At 37.7% G+C, this 17,998-nt stretch overlaps 1 protein-coding gene across 10 annotated transcripts in view; it reads right to left on the bottom strand.

Annotated features, from left to right (window-relative positions):
* FRMPD4 (FERM and PDZ domain containing 4) overlaps positions 1-17,998 on the bottom strand; it is a 331,755-nt gene that overhangs the window by 256,887 nt on the left and 56,870 nt on the right. For 4 of the 10 annotated variants that reach the window (XM_059839757.1, XM_059839765.1, XM_059839758.1 and 1 more), the window contains exon 1: positions 12,005-12,149. The exons of 5 other annotated variants lie outside the window; for them this stretch is intronic. In XM_059839757.1, coding sequence (XP_059695740.1) covers positions 12,005-12,135 — 131 coding nt within the window. In that variant the 5' untranslated portion in view covers positions 12,136-12,149. Of the gene's footprint in view, positions 1-12,004; positions 12,150-17,998 lie in introns of those variants that run through there. One more of the 10 variants, XM_059839759.1, reaches the window with a different exon arrangement.

The following is a 17,998-nucleotide window of genomic DNA, read 5'->3' as shown; positions in this document are numbered from 1 at the left end:
TTTCTTCTGCTGTATCTTACTCAAGTTTATAGGAGGAAAACAAAATCATACTTCATTTATGTGTTTAGGAAGATGTATGATGTAAACAATGCAAAAACTGTCACATGAGAGCCCTGTGTTACTTTCAATAAAAACACCTGTAACCTGCCATTTATATAGCTCACATCTTGCTGTGAATGTACTCATCCTCTTTGTAGTGAAGATCTCATCCCCTTATTCTTCCATCTTGGAACATAACACAAAATACTTAAAAACTGTGGGGTTTTATTTATTTCATGCATTCAGACTCATTTTCCTTAACTGTCAAAAAAAAAAAAAAAACATGCCTTAGAAATTTAGCTCTGAGAATGGAGTTAGGCCCCACACTGATTAGCATTTTCCTTTTCCTAATATGCACTGGTTCTTGTTGGGAGTTTGGCTAACATAAGGAATATTTATTCCTACCATACCCTTACACAATTAAAATATGTAACTTTTCAGAAAAAAATAAAATCAAAGGTGAACTGTCATCTTGCAATTATCAGCGTTGACTAACTTCATACTAGCTTTCTTTTCCCCCAGAATTGTAGAAACATCTTTTTATAAATTTTCTAAGTTCACTCTTCATTTAGAAACATGGCAGCAAACAAGCATACACACAAGGCCCAGTATATGAGAATGTTTTGAATTATGACCCCATCACTACAGAAAAAACATCACTCAGAAATTTTAGAGATATATAGTCAGTGCCTTGGCATCAGTTTGAATAGCTAAGTACAAATATCTATTATGAAACAGGAGTCAAGACAGAAAGCTCCTTAGGCAGAAGAATAAAGATCCTTCACTGCCACACCACAGTATAAATACCAGGAAAAAAGTCCACATTCAAAAACCAAGCATTTCAGGATTCACCTACAAATAGCTAGACTAAATTCCTTCTGATAATAATTAATCACTAAGTCTTACATTTCCTATAATGTACTGGTCAAATCTGCCACCACAGGCACAGATACTGGTACTGGTCAAAAAAAGAGCAATGCTCACAGGTACTGGTCAAAAGAAGAGCAATGCTATCTGTCTAGAGGTGCAACAATGAGCAAATTAAAGAGGTTAATTTTTATCAAAATTTCTGATGTTCTTCACATAAAAAAGAATTAGTATAATCAGAAGTGAGGCAATGCAACTCCTCAGAGAAATTTGCCACATGGCATTTCATAATTTAACAGGCATCCTCTTGGCAGGGAAACATTGCTGAGGTCAAAGAATTCACAGCTTTACACAGATGCATATACAAGAAACATATAACACACCTTGACCACATATAGGTAGGGCATTCCTAGACTGGAAAAAGAGGAGACCTAATTTGCTAAAGGCAAGCTTCAAAGGTCTCAAATAAGTTACTTATCATATAATTCAATTGTAGCAGGTAGAGCTAAAAAGCACAAAATTTAGGGTATTAGAATGCAAAGTAGTAAACAGTTAAAACATCCTACTTGCAGTAGAATGTTCAAATTAATAACAGAGGCAAGAGAGGTGGGAAGTTTTTGATCTAAAGACAAAAGAAAAATTATAGTAATTTAAAAAATCCTGCCAGCTTTGCAACAGTAGTTTGAGCTGAAGATTCAATCCCATCAGCTAAGAGGCGAGGGTATCTCCTATGTTTTATACAATCCTTATGTTGAGATGAGATGTGCCTGGTTAAATCTGGACATTCTCTAGCTCATCTTTAATGTCCTTGTTCAAGTTCTCCTCCACTACTGCCTTGAGTAGTAAAGGCTTCCTCTAGTATACAAACTCTCCAGGGTTAACTTTCCTTCGGAACACTCCCAGCATTAGATATAACTGGATTAACATTAGTGTAGTTACTCCTCATTTCTTTAGCCTCTCCTGTCTTGCCTTCCCTCAGGTACACTACTGCTGTTGTTACCTCCCAGCACTTTTATTCTTCACTTCAAACATTTCCTTAGGAGTTCCAATGTACAACAAAAATTATATCCCTTTTTTTTCATTTATCCTGGAATCACAAATTGGTTTGGGAGGAACAGGACCTTAAAGATCATCTAGTTCCAATCCCCCTGCCATGGGCAGGGGTGCCATTTAATTAGATCAGGTTTCTCAAGGCCCCATTCAGCCCGGCCCTGTGGCTGTGGTAGGATGCCAGGTTTATCTTTCTCCACACTTAGTATATTCACTATATTCTCATCCACATTTATAAAATATATTACCTTTTAGTCTCACATTTATTTACCTATTCTTAATATTTAAATTACACTTTGGAGATTTGTATTAAATAAAAATTCAGTTACACAGTATGTTTATGAATTTTAATTTTCTCATTGAAAGAATTTTAGCTGATGGCTTCTCGGTTTTCATTTTGATCTTTTTCTCCTGCTTGCTCCTTTAAAACCTATGACTAAAAGAATATAAGGACTATAAGCTTATGAGCTTTCACTCTTAGCTGTGATGCATGCATATGCACTTTTTTAATAAGTCCAATGTTTTTAAATTAATAGAAGTAAAACTTGATGGCTTGCATCTCAGTAAAGAATAGGTAAAAGAAGTAGCAAGGAAGGAAGCATACCATGCAAATCACTGCGTTACACAGCATCAAAGCAAATGTCTTCTTAATACATGAGACATAAATCCTACTTAAATCCTGAAATAAAGTGTAACTGCTTATCCAATTTATCAGCTAAAATCAGTATGTCATATAAGTCTGTCTTATTAGATGACTTGTTGTCTAGAAGGGGTAGTTCCTTACTCAGCTCTGGGGTAAGAAGCCAACTTAATGTGTCCAATGTTATGCAAAAACAAGTTAACATTTTACTCCATTGTTTCAGTTATAATACTGATGAGTTTAAAACAGATCTCTGTCTCCTTCTCCAACTTTCCATTTCCCAAATCTCATTTCTTTCAATTGTGTTCATCATTCTCTATTTTGTTTACAAGGAGGAAGGGGAAATGAGAAAGCAAAGAACTTACATAAAGAGAAAAATGTGCAACTATGAAGCTCTACACTTGGCTTTGGGAAGATTTAAATGATGGCTCAGTAATTTCAAACCACATTCCAAAGAGCATATTGTGATAGACTGTTCCCCATCCTCACCATGTGCCATTCAGAGGAAGGAACTGCGAACCACAGCTTGAGATGAACCTGCTACCAACTTCCTATAGTTTGGGAGAACTACAGATGGGCCAGCTGGTGACATTTACCTTCTCCTTGAGGCAAGTCTGCCCAGACTGAAGTCACCATCCTCTAGGGGCACACAAACTCCTGTTATGCCAGGAGCTGGTTTATCACAGCACTTGGGTTGTTCGCCTCTGATTTAAGTGAACTCATCTTCAGCATTTGTCCTGAGCCAGCAGCCAAGCCCCAAGGCAGGCACTCGCTCACTGCCCCATCAGCAAGGTCAGGGGGAGAGATGGAAGGGGAAAAGAGAACTCATGGGTTGAGTTAAAGAGAGTGTAATAGGGGAAGTGAAAGCCATGCATACAAGATAGCAAAACCAAGAAGTAATTCACTGCTTCCCATGATCAGGCATCTCCAGGAGAGCAGGGCTCCACCACATGTAACCGTGACTTGGGAAAACAAGTATCATTGCTCCAATGTTCTGCCTCCTCCTTCAGCCCCCCATATTATATACTGAGAATGAGGTCAAATGACATGGAATATCCCTTTGTCATTTGCAATAGATCAGAAAAGGCCTTGGCTGTCTATAAGCACTCCTCAGCAATACCAAGAACTCCTCCATATTATCAAACCTGTATTCAGCACTAATTCAAAACATAGCCCCTTACCAGCACTGTAAAGAAAATTAACTCCACCCTGCCAAAACCAGCAAGCACCGTAGGTTAGGTAAGCAAAACCACACTCCTGTGCCTTCTGCCTAATAGGTGGTTACTGCTGAAAAAAGCATTGAGCCAAAGGAGTTTTAATAATCTACTGTCATCAATTTTTAACCAATCTCATAAAAATCAAAAGTCAAGACAAAAAATTCAAGCAGTGATTTAAAGATGCTTCCCTTTACATTAATAAAAGTAAATCAACTCCTACTCAGCATAGAATTGGTATCCTGCACCTCTGTCAGACCTCTACAAAGCTGGTTTGTGCCTTCCTTTCTGAACAGGACAGAACACCTTAGCACCCAGACTGCTGAAACAATATGAGATACACCTCTTCTGGAAAACCATTTTTAGAAGATTTACAAAGACATCTGCTGCAAGTAATGTTTTGTTTCCTCTAAAAACCTCCTCTCACAAACACATAAGTCATCCAAAAGTCAACTTGGGTCTCCTTCTCTATCACCACTCAAACATAGCCAGCACCTGTACAACCCTGCAAGCCTTCCTGGCACCATGGCAATGTAACCAATTTAATCTGCTGAACACCAGAGGAATTTGCAAATTGGAAAAAAAAAATTACAAATACACACATGCCTCCTGATGCCCAAAAAAGACACATAGGATTTTAGATATAGAGTCAACCAGAGCCTGGAGAGAGAGGTCACCACACCCATGACCAGACTGCCTACCTTGGCATACCACCTAAAACTGCTCTAGAGTCACATTCTCTGATTTATCTTTTGCTGCTACATATAAATTTTAAACCTCTGTATTCCCTAATCCTTCCTTGCCGGATGTGATTTCTAAAATGACTCCAATTGAATCTCCTTCAAATATAATTGGAACATGTACAATTAGCAGGAAACAAGTTTGTCAGATTTTAAAGAACTGCCAGAGATGACCTATCAGCCCAAAATTAGCAATTTCTCCACATGGCTTTTACTAACAAACTCTGAATCACTACAAATTTCAGTCTATACTTTCCTCCCTGAAACACTCCTCCCAAACTCCCACAGGCTCTAAGATTAAAATGTTCCCTCATCCTTCAACCAGTGAAATAATTTAGACAGCCTTCACTACATTTACTTGGCACCTTTCTTGCCCCTCTGGGCCGACAAACATAATAAATATTATGCTCTGGTATTTTGTGCATACTATGCAGAAAGCCTGAGCTTTGGAAGTATGTTTGGCATCATAATTACCTGAGAAAAAAGATTTAATAAGATTTAAACACAATTCTAATGTCAGAGTTTACAAACAACTGGCTAACAGAATTTTCTGTGAAAGTTTATGAATGGCATCTCATTGCATGACTCAGACTTTTTACTCTCAACTGGAAAAGGGTAATTTTTTTATCCTCCAGATATTACAGATAATGATGTCACAGAAGTTTTTAAATAAGTAAAAAATAATTTTAAAAATCCAACCCCTCATGCAAAAAGTCCAAAAAGAAACCTATTCCACAACAAAACAATACAAAATAATTCAGGGTAACTTATCATGGGTTAGGAGCAGAAGCACAGAGTAATAGTTACTCTGAGACAATAGAGAAGATTTCTAATACAACAGGGAAGATTTCTCATTCCCAGGGCTTTTCCAGTATACATTAAGAATGAACAAGGTATTTAGTGAGCTGCAGGTGAATCTTGAGCCTAACAGTCTTTCACATAAATCAAATGCTAAACTTGATAACACATTTCAATACACTTATTAGTGGGGCCAATGAAAAGTGATAAATAAGACAAAAAATAACAAGCCAAATGTTTCTAGTGGCTTTCATTTTACACTGACTTTATTCATTTTATTCTTGTGCTTCCAAATTCCTAATATTCATGTGCTGCTCTATGTTACGAGCACACTACTTATGTCCAAATGTTAGGAAGAGCACAAAATACAGAGTGTGCAAGCTGAGCTGTGGGTGCAAATGGAACCAATGTCATCCCAAGGACAAGCATGGCCAAAATTGCAGCACCAAGGGAAGAAATAAGGTTTGAGGCTTTTTTTCCCAATTCTACCTGTTTTCTGCAGGCAAAGGCATTTAAGGGAGAGTGGCACAAGTTAAATATCTACCTTCTGTACAAGGAACTCACAGCAGTAATCAGCATAAATCCAAAAAGAAAAGCACACAAGTGACTCCCACTACACTTTCTTCACATCCCATGAAGGGCAGGCAGTATCCCTGGTGTCATCCATCCTTCCAACAGCTCCACTGAGAACACCAAACCACCCTCTGTAAGAACTGAACCCCAGTGGCAGTACAGGCCTGGCTTTGCCTAGAATCAACCTGCCAAGTGCCACTTTTTAGGGACTGTAGCACCCAACTACACTGACAGTAAGTTCCAGGCCCCATTGAGAATGTCCTTCCATTGGCCACTGCTAACACAACCCAGCTCCTGCTCACACCTACACACATTTGTTCTCCCACCACAGGAGGACTGACAAGGTAGCTTTCAGCACAGAAAGGAAAGCCAAGATTTTTCCAAGGTTTCTCCATTTCAGATATTAATATATCCAATCCAAATATATCTAGTATCCATTATGTCTGTCAGCATTAAAAATTAATGTATGTACACAGAAACTCACAGAATCATGGAATGATTTGGATCTGAAGGAAGGACCTTAAAGATCACCTTTAGTCTGGGACACCTTTCACTACAGCAGGTAACTCAGAGCCCCATCCAGCCTGGTCTTTAACACTTCCAGGGCTGAGGAGACCACAATCTAGCTGTGCAACCTTACCACCCTCACAGTACAGAATTTCTTCCTAATATTTAATCTAAACCTGCCCTCCTTCAGCTTAAAGCCATTCCCCCATGTCCTATCACTTCAGGCCCTTGTGAAAAGTCCCTCTCCAGCCCCCTCTTAGATACTGATAGGAGCTGTAAAGTCTTGATGGACCCTTCTCTTCTACAGGTTTAACAGCCCCAACTCCCTCATCCTGTCTTCATGTGAGAGGTGCTTCAGCCCTCTGCTCATCCTAGTGGCTCTGCTGCAGTCCACAGCTGAAAACACTGACAGCTAAAAAATGATGAATGTAATACTAAATGGGAAAGGAGTGCTAACAGAATGTATCTGGCATTTTCAAACACAAATTATTTATCCATTCATTATTTTGATTTAAAAATCAAGTAATTTGCAAACATATTAAAATTAATTTTTAAAAAGACATTATTTAACATAAATTTGTAACTAAGTAGGACCCACCAGGAACAGTTTTTGGCCCTTTTCCACTTAACAGCTCACTAATGATCCAGAAGAAAAAGGGCTGCTGTTAATACAAGCCACCACTGGCAGAGGGACCAGGGAAATAATCTAAAGTTTATAGCTGGTAAAAAAATATTCTAACCTATTCTGTAGAACTCTATACATGTTTTGAAGAGTAACATCTACAAAAAATTCCTAGTGAGGTAGTAGGTGAATCTGATCTCCTAGGATGATGACACAGAAATTAAGAAGTACAGAGCAATGTTTGGATAAATCAACAGGAAAACAACAAAGAGTATTTATTTCAGTATGTTGTATTGCACTGGCCAGGTAGATGTTAACAGCACTTGGGCAATTCCCTTTTAAACCCTATAATAAAAATACAACTAAAACAATTCATATCGATACAGTAACAACAAAGGACTAGAGAAAGAAAATGCCTTACAACAAGAGTCAAAGAGATGTCTGATTAGTTTAGTACAAGAATGTTGAAAGGTGACTTCATTAGAGAGTGTAAATATCTCACTAGGAATAAAGCATTGGAGCTCTGAAGAAGAAACCAGAGGCAATGCCTGGACACTGAAGCCAGACAAATTCATATTAGAAATAGAGCTTAATTACATTTTTCAGCAATGAGGACCATTAACTACAGATGAAGTTAGAGTGCAATGCATCTTCTGCATCTGTAAATGAAGACCAAACACTTCTAGAAGCTGCACTCCATAATAAGTACCAGCCTAACAAAAAGGTAGCTGCATAGATTCAGAAAAAGCCTATATTATACAGAGTTTAACCCATATGATGTAAAGGTCCTGCATGACCTTAAAATTGCCAGGGCATACAAATCACTGCCAAGCAAATTAGAAGTAATAAACCCCACAGGATCACACAGCAACATTAGAAAGAGATTCCCTATTTTTTTTAAGTCACCCAACCCTTCTACATAGAAAAAAGGCATCTCCATCTGGTAAAAACAACACATTTCCCCATATGATCTCATTTCATATAATAAAAAGGCTTTTCATTTCATGCATATCTTAAAAAAAAAAAACTTTTTCTATTACTTAGTGGCTGGGATAAATGTCACCTAGATATTAACACAGCATTACTGAAAATTGTATCAATACTAACAAAATCCAATGAATGCTAATTACTCTAATACTTCAAACCGTTACCACTAGCTGGCAAAGCTCATTTAGGTTTGAAATAACTATTTTGATAAAAAGAGAAACATTGATTACATAATTTGCACTCATTTTGTCACTTCTGTCCTTTTTATCATTTTCTTTTCTGTCGCATAGTTGCTTGACACTGCTGACTCACAGGCGGCAAGTATATTCCCAGACTGAATGTAAATGCATCTCATGCCCCTAAATTGTCATTTTCCAGATATTCATCTCCTTCTTAACACCACCTGTACTCTAAGGGTGCATCTGAAAAGAGATAAGTGAAGAAGCAGAACTGGCCTCTGAAACAAAATTGTTTCTTGATTGCTTTGTAGGAAACCATTTCATTAGGCATTCAGCTACTCCTCCAGCATACACAAGCAGGAGCTGTAAAAAATTACCTTAATTTGCAGATCATAAATATCAAAATAGTCACATCCATTGGACACCAGGGCTTACTGGCCTGCAAAATGTTATTACTGGCCTGTAAATAAAAATGGGACTACCATATATTCATATTATAGGGTATGAATCCTTAAGGAAAGCAAGTCCTTACCTAAAAACAACAAACACAACAACAACAACATAATCACCAATGGGGAAAAAAAAGGGCACAGAAGAGGACCTGGAGAGGACAGCCCAAGTCCCATTCCAACATAATCCAGACAGAGAGTTTTCCAATCTGTTCCTCAGAGTCTCCAAGTAATCTATTCATGAGGTCACAATTCTTGCTGCTCATAAGTATTCTGCCCATTCTTTATCTATCACCTGTTTGTCTTTCTTTTTTTTTTTCATCTAACCAACACTCTTTTAGCTGTACATCGAAATTCTTGCCCTATCCCTTATGAATGGAAAGCATATTGTTGCTTCTTCCCTGGCATCAGTTTTCTGCATACATGAAAATTTGTTTCTCCCATCAGTAAATAAAGCATGATTCGTTCAGACTTCTCAAAAGGTCACTTTTCTTAGATGTCTTATTACCTGTTTCCTTCCTTTAAACTAAAATCTTTTAGAAACCCAGTGCCTTGCCCACATCAATGCATGGGCCCAAACCTCTACACTGTTTTCACAGTCTGCACTTAGCTCAAGTACATCCTCACACAATCTGCACAGAAACAGAGGTTGAGAAAGCCATGGGGGGAAAAAAAAGGAACATGCTATGAAGAATCAGAGACACAAAGATTCTAGGCAAAAAGTAATGTTGCCACTAACTACACTCAGGTTTGTTTATCAATATTTTAGTCTACTGAGTTTACTTTGACCTCATTATAAATATGAATTTATTTGTGCAGCATGATAAAAAAGAGCTCTGATTCTGAGACTTTTAGAATAACAAAATATATCAATGAGAAAAACTCTATAAATCCACTATAAATAAGGGGATGGAGGGAAAACCATATACATATGTATACCTGTACAGTAAATAATTTGCTTAACTTTAGTAGTTCTTACACTATACATTTTTATTGTATTTTAACAAAGAATAAAGCATTTTGACTCTTCGAAAAGTTCAATGCAAAATTTTAACTAAACTCTGGACTACACATAGAAATAATTCAGCATAAACTAATCTGTCATTGTTCTACATAATGTCTTCTACCTGATCTATCTTGCTATCTTTCCTTCCTGACCTAGACAGCTATATAACAGCAATACTGGCTTCAAAACTGCCTAGACAAATGTTTCACAAATTCAGGACAAAATTATCAACACTTTTTGCCACTTGTGTTACAGGGAGAGACAGCAGAGTGTGCAACCTTAAGCACAACAGAGTTTTAAAACAGCCAGTAATGTAATCATGGAAAGAAATCTGTCTCACATGGAATTTTTTAACTGAACTACTTTTACACCACTAGTGAAAATCTGAATGCACAATTTAGACCCACTTTTTTTGTCATATGCCTTGACTTCTTATGTGCAAGCCCTAGTGATGCTGACGTCAATGGGGTTTTTGTCATTCAGTTCTCTGGTCCATAATTAGATCTCATACCAGAAACAGTTATTTATTCCATTTGAAAAGAATTTTCATCTACCCCAAGCAACTTGCTTTTCATTTCTCAGTCCTTCAGGCTTACTTACACACAAAAGAAAATTGAATAAATCAGATTTATTTAATCTCTATCAATTTGTCAGGGCTTTATATGGTTGGATCTGAAAGCCTCAGATTAACAAACTGAGGGAACACATACATGAAGAAGGCACCACATCTCACCCAGCCCTAACAGGCTAAAGCACATTTAAACAATTAAGTATTTATTCTTATATATAGCATCTGAGTGTCTGCAAGGTCTTAACATATACTTAATAAAAACATAATAAAATGTGATTCATAAGCAAATACTGATACAGATGACTCATTTTTTCTACAAAACCTTTAATACATCAATCAGAGCATGGATTACACAAACACACACACACACAAAAGATATATTACTACAGAAGGGGCAATTTGGCTGCTTCTCAGCAAACACAGATTAAAGCACACAAGCTCTTGTGCATACAAGAAAGAAGATAAATAACCCCAAAAGGTCACAGCATGTACTCTGTGATCTGTGGATACTTATGCAATAAAAGATAAAACCTGCTTCTGTGAATAAAACTGAGTGATTGCAGTATTCAGTTTCAATACACTTTTAAACATGTATGAAAACACAGCAATCACTCTATGTGCTGCAATATTTTTCTAATCCAGTGGAGGAAATACAGTTATGGCTACAATTCAGTACCATGGCCACCTAACTTAAAGCCAAATGCCTCCACTAAATTTTGTTCTATAAAGGATACTAGTGCTGATTTTTGTATTCAATTCATATTCCCAAGTAATTCGGAAGTGTGCTTTTGCATCGTATTTCTTTACACTGCAAAAACATCAGAGATAATAAATCATCATAGTCTTACTTCTAGTAATATGATATTGAAAGAAATTCTCAGGAAGGATTCCATGACTGAAAGGATGCAGAAAGGATTGAAGTGGACTGCCCAAGGAAGTGGTAGAGTCAGCATCACTGTAAGCATTCAAGAAACAACTGGACATGGCACTTAGTAGTATATGGTCTAGTTGACAAGGTGATATTCAGTCAAAGGTTGGGTTTAGTGATCTCAGGGGCCTTTTCTAACATTAATAACTCAGTATTCTAAGCTAGAAATGCAGATTCCTTAAAAAAGAAGGAATCAGCTATCAAAATCAACAGGAAATTTCTGTTATAGTTATTCATTGATTGGGAAATGCTAATTCTACATTATCTCTCTTACTGAATCTGAGATATTCGTGGAAACAGAAAACAAGAGATGAACTAAAAGTGCCACAGAATCATCTTATTTGTCAGTCAGATCACTATGACTGGTCCAGTTACTGCCATACCCTATCAATATTCAAATATTTGCTTCTCAGAAAGGGGGGGGGAACAAAAAAGGGGAGAGGGAAGCAGAGAAGGTCCATGCTGCTTTTTTTTTCATGCTTAACAAAGTCTGTATTTAACTGCAGATTTCCATCATACATACATCAAAACGCAACGGGCTCCCTGACATTTTATGTCTACTTCCAGGGTTGATTTTTGAAAGTTAGGAATATTTTCATGCTTTTCCATATTCCTCCCCCTTCCCAGCAAGTACTACAGCTTTTCACTGCACACAGCTTAGTATACAGACTTTTAATTCTATCTAAGCTAAATAAAGTTTTGTTAAGTTAACCTTTTGGTAACCACTTTCCTTGATCTGAACCAGTGTGTCTGCTATTTTCCTGAATATGTAGTCATGTTAGCAGCAGTTTTAAAACACAAAAAAAAGATTTGGCAGGGAAAGATCTTACTGACAGGCATCCTTCTGGGGAGGCATGCAGCAGTCTCTTTTCTCCTGACTGCAAATGAAGGGAGATCTCGTACCCTTCTTTGTGTGCTGGCCATGCATCCATCCAAGGAAGCCTGCACTGGTCCCAGAGGATCATGGGGGGTGCTCCACCTGCAATTTGAAGCAGCTGAGACAGATTTCCCTCATGGCTGTTCATCCCCTTGACCAGGAGCTGCACACGACTGGCACAGAGCTGAGCCCGCAGAGCTGCAGCCGCGGCGCGCTGGCACGCAGATGAGCTGAGATGGCAGCCAACACAAGTGGGGTTAGGAAAAAGGAGCAGAGAAACAGAAACCTGCTGAGGGGCAAGGATGGGACAGAAGAATTCTAGCAGTGATAGAAGCTGGGAATAAAATAAAGCTGAGAGAAGCCTGGAGTCAGAAGATGCAATTGGGAATAGTTGTGAAGTCCACTGGACACCTTCATTTTCTATCTCAATCATACATACAGAAGGTACCAGACAACTGCTGAAATTCTGGATATTAAGATTCAATATATGACACATGAAAAGATTACTGCTATTCCAGATACTGGACGATGTCTTTAATAACATAAACAAACCATATAGGTAAAAGAAATATATATAAACTATATAGATGTATCTATATCTAAACACACACAGTAACCATACAGACACAGGAGTACAAAACGCCAGCCTTTCCCAGATGGGCAGGTCTATTTGGACAGAAAAAGGTCTATCTATCAGGACAGAAAAAAGATCTAGATCTATAGTATAAGCAGAGTCTTCTAAATCACTTAAGCCAGTGTCAACAAACTATAGTTGTAGGGCTTCTTTTAGCAGAGGCTGAATTGGGCCTTTTTCTTGCAAAAGTGCTAAGCAGAAAAGATGTCTACACTAACAAAGTCATTAATGGCAGAAAGAAAGATTCTGACATTTGCAAAAATTGAAAACAAGTATTTATCTAAATTAATTTTTTTAAAATGTTTTAAATGTTTCAGACCAGAATTCAGACCACAATTAAATTTTTAAAATTAAAATTAAAAAAACAAACCAAACAACCCAATAACAAACAAAAAAAACCACACACAAAAGAACCTGCCCCCATAATTTTGTTCTCATTGTTCAGAGAGAGCTAAAAAAATAAACAGCCCATGAAGACTCAGATCTATGTGTCCCATACCACAAGTGAAGACCTAGACATTTGTTTAGCTTTAATCATTTCATATATCAATCCCTCTTCCATAAACAGATATGAAAAGGCTGCTGAATCTTACAGCAGCAGAGCAAAATGAATTCAGAATAGTTTTAAATAAGCAGATACAATGATAAGTGAGCCACAGAGCAGCTTTGGGAAACAAGCAGTTCTGCACATGCTGCAGAATAGGGACGGAGGGACTCTGAAACAGAGGAGACGTGGCCAAAGAGAAATGCAGCTGATCTTTGTTATAGCACTATCCTACCTCACACATAGAAATATAGGCATGACATGAAGAAAAAAAAGAAAAAAAGACTGTTCAAGTATGACAAAGTAGCTCTGTCAGCATTTTGCCCTACATTTCTATTTGCCAATTTTGACATAACATCTGCAGAAATTGCTCAATCCTCATTCAGATTAATTCTAGTTTTCACTAAGCACTGCAGAAAATGTTTTAATAGGAAAAAAATTGACATCCTTATCACACAGCACTTACAAGTTTCCCTACCAAGTCTATTCTTTCCCTATTGGAAATGAAGGATTCTTAAAGTCTTTAAAAAATTTATATTTCACATATAAGGAGTCAAAAATTGAAGATATAAGAACATGACATAATAAAATTAACTTATGAAAAGTGCTAGATATTTCATACTGTGGACTTTAAAACCTTTGCCAAATGTTTCCTATATTTGGATAAAAGAAGAGTCTTCATTATGGACCAGTGTGAGATCTTGTGTTTTGCATCACTTTGAGTTCCTTTTGTCAGATACAAATGTTGCTAACATATTAGACAATCTTTTTGCAGAAATGGGTTGTCATACCCCATTCCCAATGCATTTGTACTCATTTCTACCCAGACATGGGCAATGCAGCCCAAACTGTGCTCTTCTGCACGATCCTCAACAAGGTTATCAGCTCTCACATCACTTCCACTAGTTTTCAGTCAAGACTTTTTACATTTAGGTGACACCTTAATTTTAATTAGGATTGTTTTTAGAGTTAAGACTCAGATAAAATTTAAAAGAACTTCAACTACAGCAAAACAAAATATTCCTATTTTATTAACTCATTTCAACTGTGAGCCAGAGAATAAATATTAAAACTGATTAAGTCAGACTGCCAAAATTATTTGTAGGATGAAGCTTAAGTATCACAGGTTTTCTTCTGCAATTCCTTCTCATTTCTCACGTTGCCAATACTAGCATAAGAGAAGCACAAAAGCAGACTGCAACAGGCAAAGTAAAATCTATGTTTATCAAAATGTGCATACCTCAAAAAAAATTGTTTCCTTAAATTTCCAGTGAAATATACTGGATTTCCTAAATATCATCCTCTGAAATGTGGTATCATTCAGAAGTTAATGAGCTGATATTTTACAAGTTTAGTAGTTTCTATAGAATTAATACAGATTTTTTTTTTAATCCACCTCTAGCTTCCAATATTAATCTCATATTTCTTTCCCTGATTTAAATTAGCAGTATCACAATGTAAGCATTGGCCAACTATGAAACACACAGATCTTTCAGTAAACCAAGAAGGGAGAGGTAGAAGTATTTTTCTATTCCAGATGTAAGCCAGAATGTTTTGGACAAAGATAAATTTCTTACCCAACTTCCTATCCTAAGTAAACCTGAGTGGTAACTTCTGTAAATCCATCAACTATTTTCTGGGAGTTGTTGGGGCTTTTTGTTTGTTTTTTTGTTTGTCTGTTTTTTTTCTGGGATGGTTTTAAAGCAAAAAAACTCTGAACAACAAAAATGAAAATCAAAATAATAACTAAAACATACTCCCAGTGAAGGTGGGAGTTAAGAGTGAATGTACACCAGCTATGAATTAAAAAAAAAAAAAAAAAAGGAAAGTAGAAGCCTCTAGCAAATATAATACAAGTTAATGGACCAGTCTGGCCCAGAGGGACACTCATTGGATGTGTCTTTGGATGCAAGCCTCAATACTGCATAAATCACAAATGAGTAAGCATTATTCAAGCCTTTTCCAAGTACTCTGAAACAAGTAAAAAATATTCTCATAGACAGAACAGCCAAAATTGTTCAAAATAAATCCGCAAGCCATTAGAATTTTGAAATGGCAAAGTCAGGCAAGCCCTTCCCTCCACAGCACTGTCACCTGTGCCTCATCTTCCCCAGATCCCTGACTTCCTTCCACTTCACAGCCTCCAGAGCCCTTTTCCAAAGACAAGATCCAAGTGCTGCCATTTCCCTGTAGGCAGCTACACCAAGAAGCTGCAACCTCAATCTGCTGCCCTCTCTGAGCTGCCTGGGGAGTCGACACATAGCATGAGAGCAGCAGGGAAACAAAGCCAAGGGAAACCAGCACCTCACAGCACCCATGGCTGACGGCATAACAAATCTGAGTTGAAAGCTATCAAGTGCCTCATAAAAATACTTCAGCTTACAGAACTGTCTGCATTCAAGCTAAATTGGGAAGAGTGACCCCATCAGGTTGAGGGAGAGCATCATGTGCCCAGTGAGGTACATGTGGAGTGCTGGGTCCAGCTCTTGGCTCCCCACTGCAAAAGAGATATGGACATGCTGGAGCAAGTCAAGAGATGGTTAAGAGCACCCGACAAACAAACACAGCTCAGCCTGGAAAGGAGAAAGCTTATCAACAAGTATAAATACCTGCTAGGGACAGTAAAGAAGACCAAGCCAGGCTTTCCTCAGTGTTTCCCAGTGACAGGACAACGAGAAATGGGCACAAATATAAATACAGGACATTTCATTTTACTAAAGAAAATGTTTTCTTACCATGAGGATAGCTGAACACTGGCTTAGGTTGCCCATAGAGTTTGTGGAGTCTCTACCCTTGGAGATACTCTAAACCCAACCAGACATTGCCTGAGAAGGGCGTTGGACCTGATGGCATCCAGAGGCACCTTCCAGCCTCAACCATTCAGTGATTCTGTATACACTAAAATTAAGCTACCATCCTTGATGCTTGATGCCAAATAAGAGTGGAAATACAGCATATATACAAACGTCAGCAAACACAAAGATGATTAATTAAGTCCCCAACTTAAAGCTACATTGAATGAGGAGAACTAAAATAGCTAGGGCTTCTGCTTATAATTTGTTGGCCCTGACCTTCCTCTCTCTTAAGGACCCTCTGCTGTTTGATGAGGTGACATTTTGTAAAGGCAATTTCTAGATTCAAAAGAACAATTTAATGAGTCAAGGGGGTGCCAACTTGGCCGCAAAAACTGATTTTTCTCTCATTCTCTTTAAACACTCATTCTGTCCCTGGTATTTCTCTCCCAAACACACATTTATTTCTCTCATTTCTTCTGCATGCTATTAAATCTTTTGCTTCCATCAGGAATAGCCCTCCCCTGTCATCACTGTATCCTGAATCACCAGCAAGTGACATTCTTGAAGCAATAATTTAAGAGTCAATTTAACAATGCAGTCCCTGCTTCTTGCTTCACACTAACATCTATTTTTTGCTCCAAAAACAAAAGGCAATGTCATCCACAACCATATTAAGACCCTCACTGCAAAGCTGTAATTAGTCTTCTTTCAGGCCTTGCCAACATTTCTTCTTAAAGTGGTAGCAAAAATGTGTACAAACAAGCACATCTCACCAGTACTCTGCCTAGGAATGCTTCCAAGGCAAGATCTCACAAGGAAGATTTGTAAAAGCTGGAACAATTTTTCATAACCTTCGCAGTTCCGGTGATTTATAGCAGTTGGTTTCAGAAGTTGCCACCAGTAAGTACAACTGAGACAAGAACAGGTGTACTCTTTCTAAGGATAAGTGATTTCATTTTTCTTCCCACTGCCCATTTTCCTCATCATTTCCACTTGCTTTGCTATTTCCTCCTCAGCTCTCCTCCCAATTCAGTCCTTAAGTCCAATTTCTACCTGCTTATAGCTGACATTGCTACTAGATATATTTAGGAAGAAAAAAAAAAAAAATCTACAAAACCTAACAAAAACCCAAGCCCTGCAAGTTGTGTTTTGAGTACTGATCCATATAAACCACATTATTTTCTGCATGCACTTAATTAATGCCTTTTCCTATTGTCCTCAGTACTCTTTCGTTGTTGCTCTTTCAGCAAGATCTCCAGTGGACTCTTGGCCTTGTTCCTAACATCAAGCTATTTTCCCAGCAAGTTCTGAATTATTTCCAACTAAGTACTATTAATTGTAAAAATTAAGATTAAGAAACAAAGAATAGATCCTTAAGGCCTTTCAACTCAGAGCTGGAGAAAACACAGAATTTAAATTTAGAGCACATAAGCTTGGCCATTCTTCTGTGAAGATGGGAATGAAAATAATGTTGCAGATTCTCAGGAAAATAGTTTAAATAAAATACTAGTGCTGCTTTACATACTGCAAGCCTGACTACAGATAAAAGCTCTTCCTCAGCTTCAGACTGAACCAGCTGAGGAGAACCAACAACACAACTCCTACCTTCCCTGCAAGAGCCCAACAGATCTGTCTCTGCAAAGGAGATCTACCTGAGATTTACAAAATCTTACCATAGCTTTCTGCATCCTCATTCACTAGAAAATGTCTCCAAGTCTGCTGGTTTCACTGAAGTAATTAAGTAAGAAAATAATTGTTTTTCAAATGGCATAGAATTACCCAAATTATTTTGACCAGAGGTCAAAGTAAAAGGGCACACCGTTGTTAATTATGGCACTGATTATAAAGGCCCAACAACCTCAAGCAATCTGGGGCCATACAGGCACCAGTGCCTTTTTCAGCTGCAGCTGAAAGACAACACCCAGCACCTACTAAAAAATTTCTTGTTAACTTGTTCCAAGAACATGTCACCCTGAAA

The sequence above is a fragment of the Haemorhous mexicanus genome, chromosome 2, assembly GCF_027477595.1.
Source record: "Haemorhous mexicanus isolate bHaeMex1 chromosome 2, bHaeMex1.pri, whole genome shotgun sequence".
NCBI classification, from domain to species: domain Eukaryota; kingdom Metazoa; phylum Chordata; class Aves; order Passeriformes; family Fringillidae; genus Haemorhous; species Haemorhous mexicanus.
This window is presented reverse-complemented; position numbering and strand designations above follow the sequence as displayed.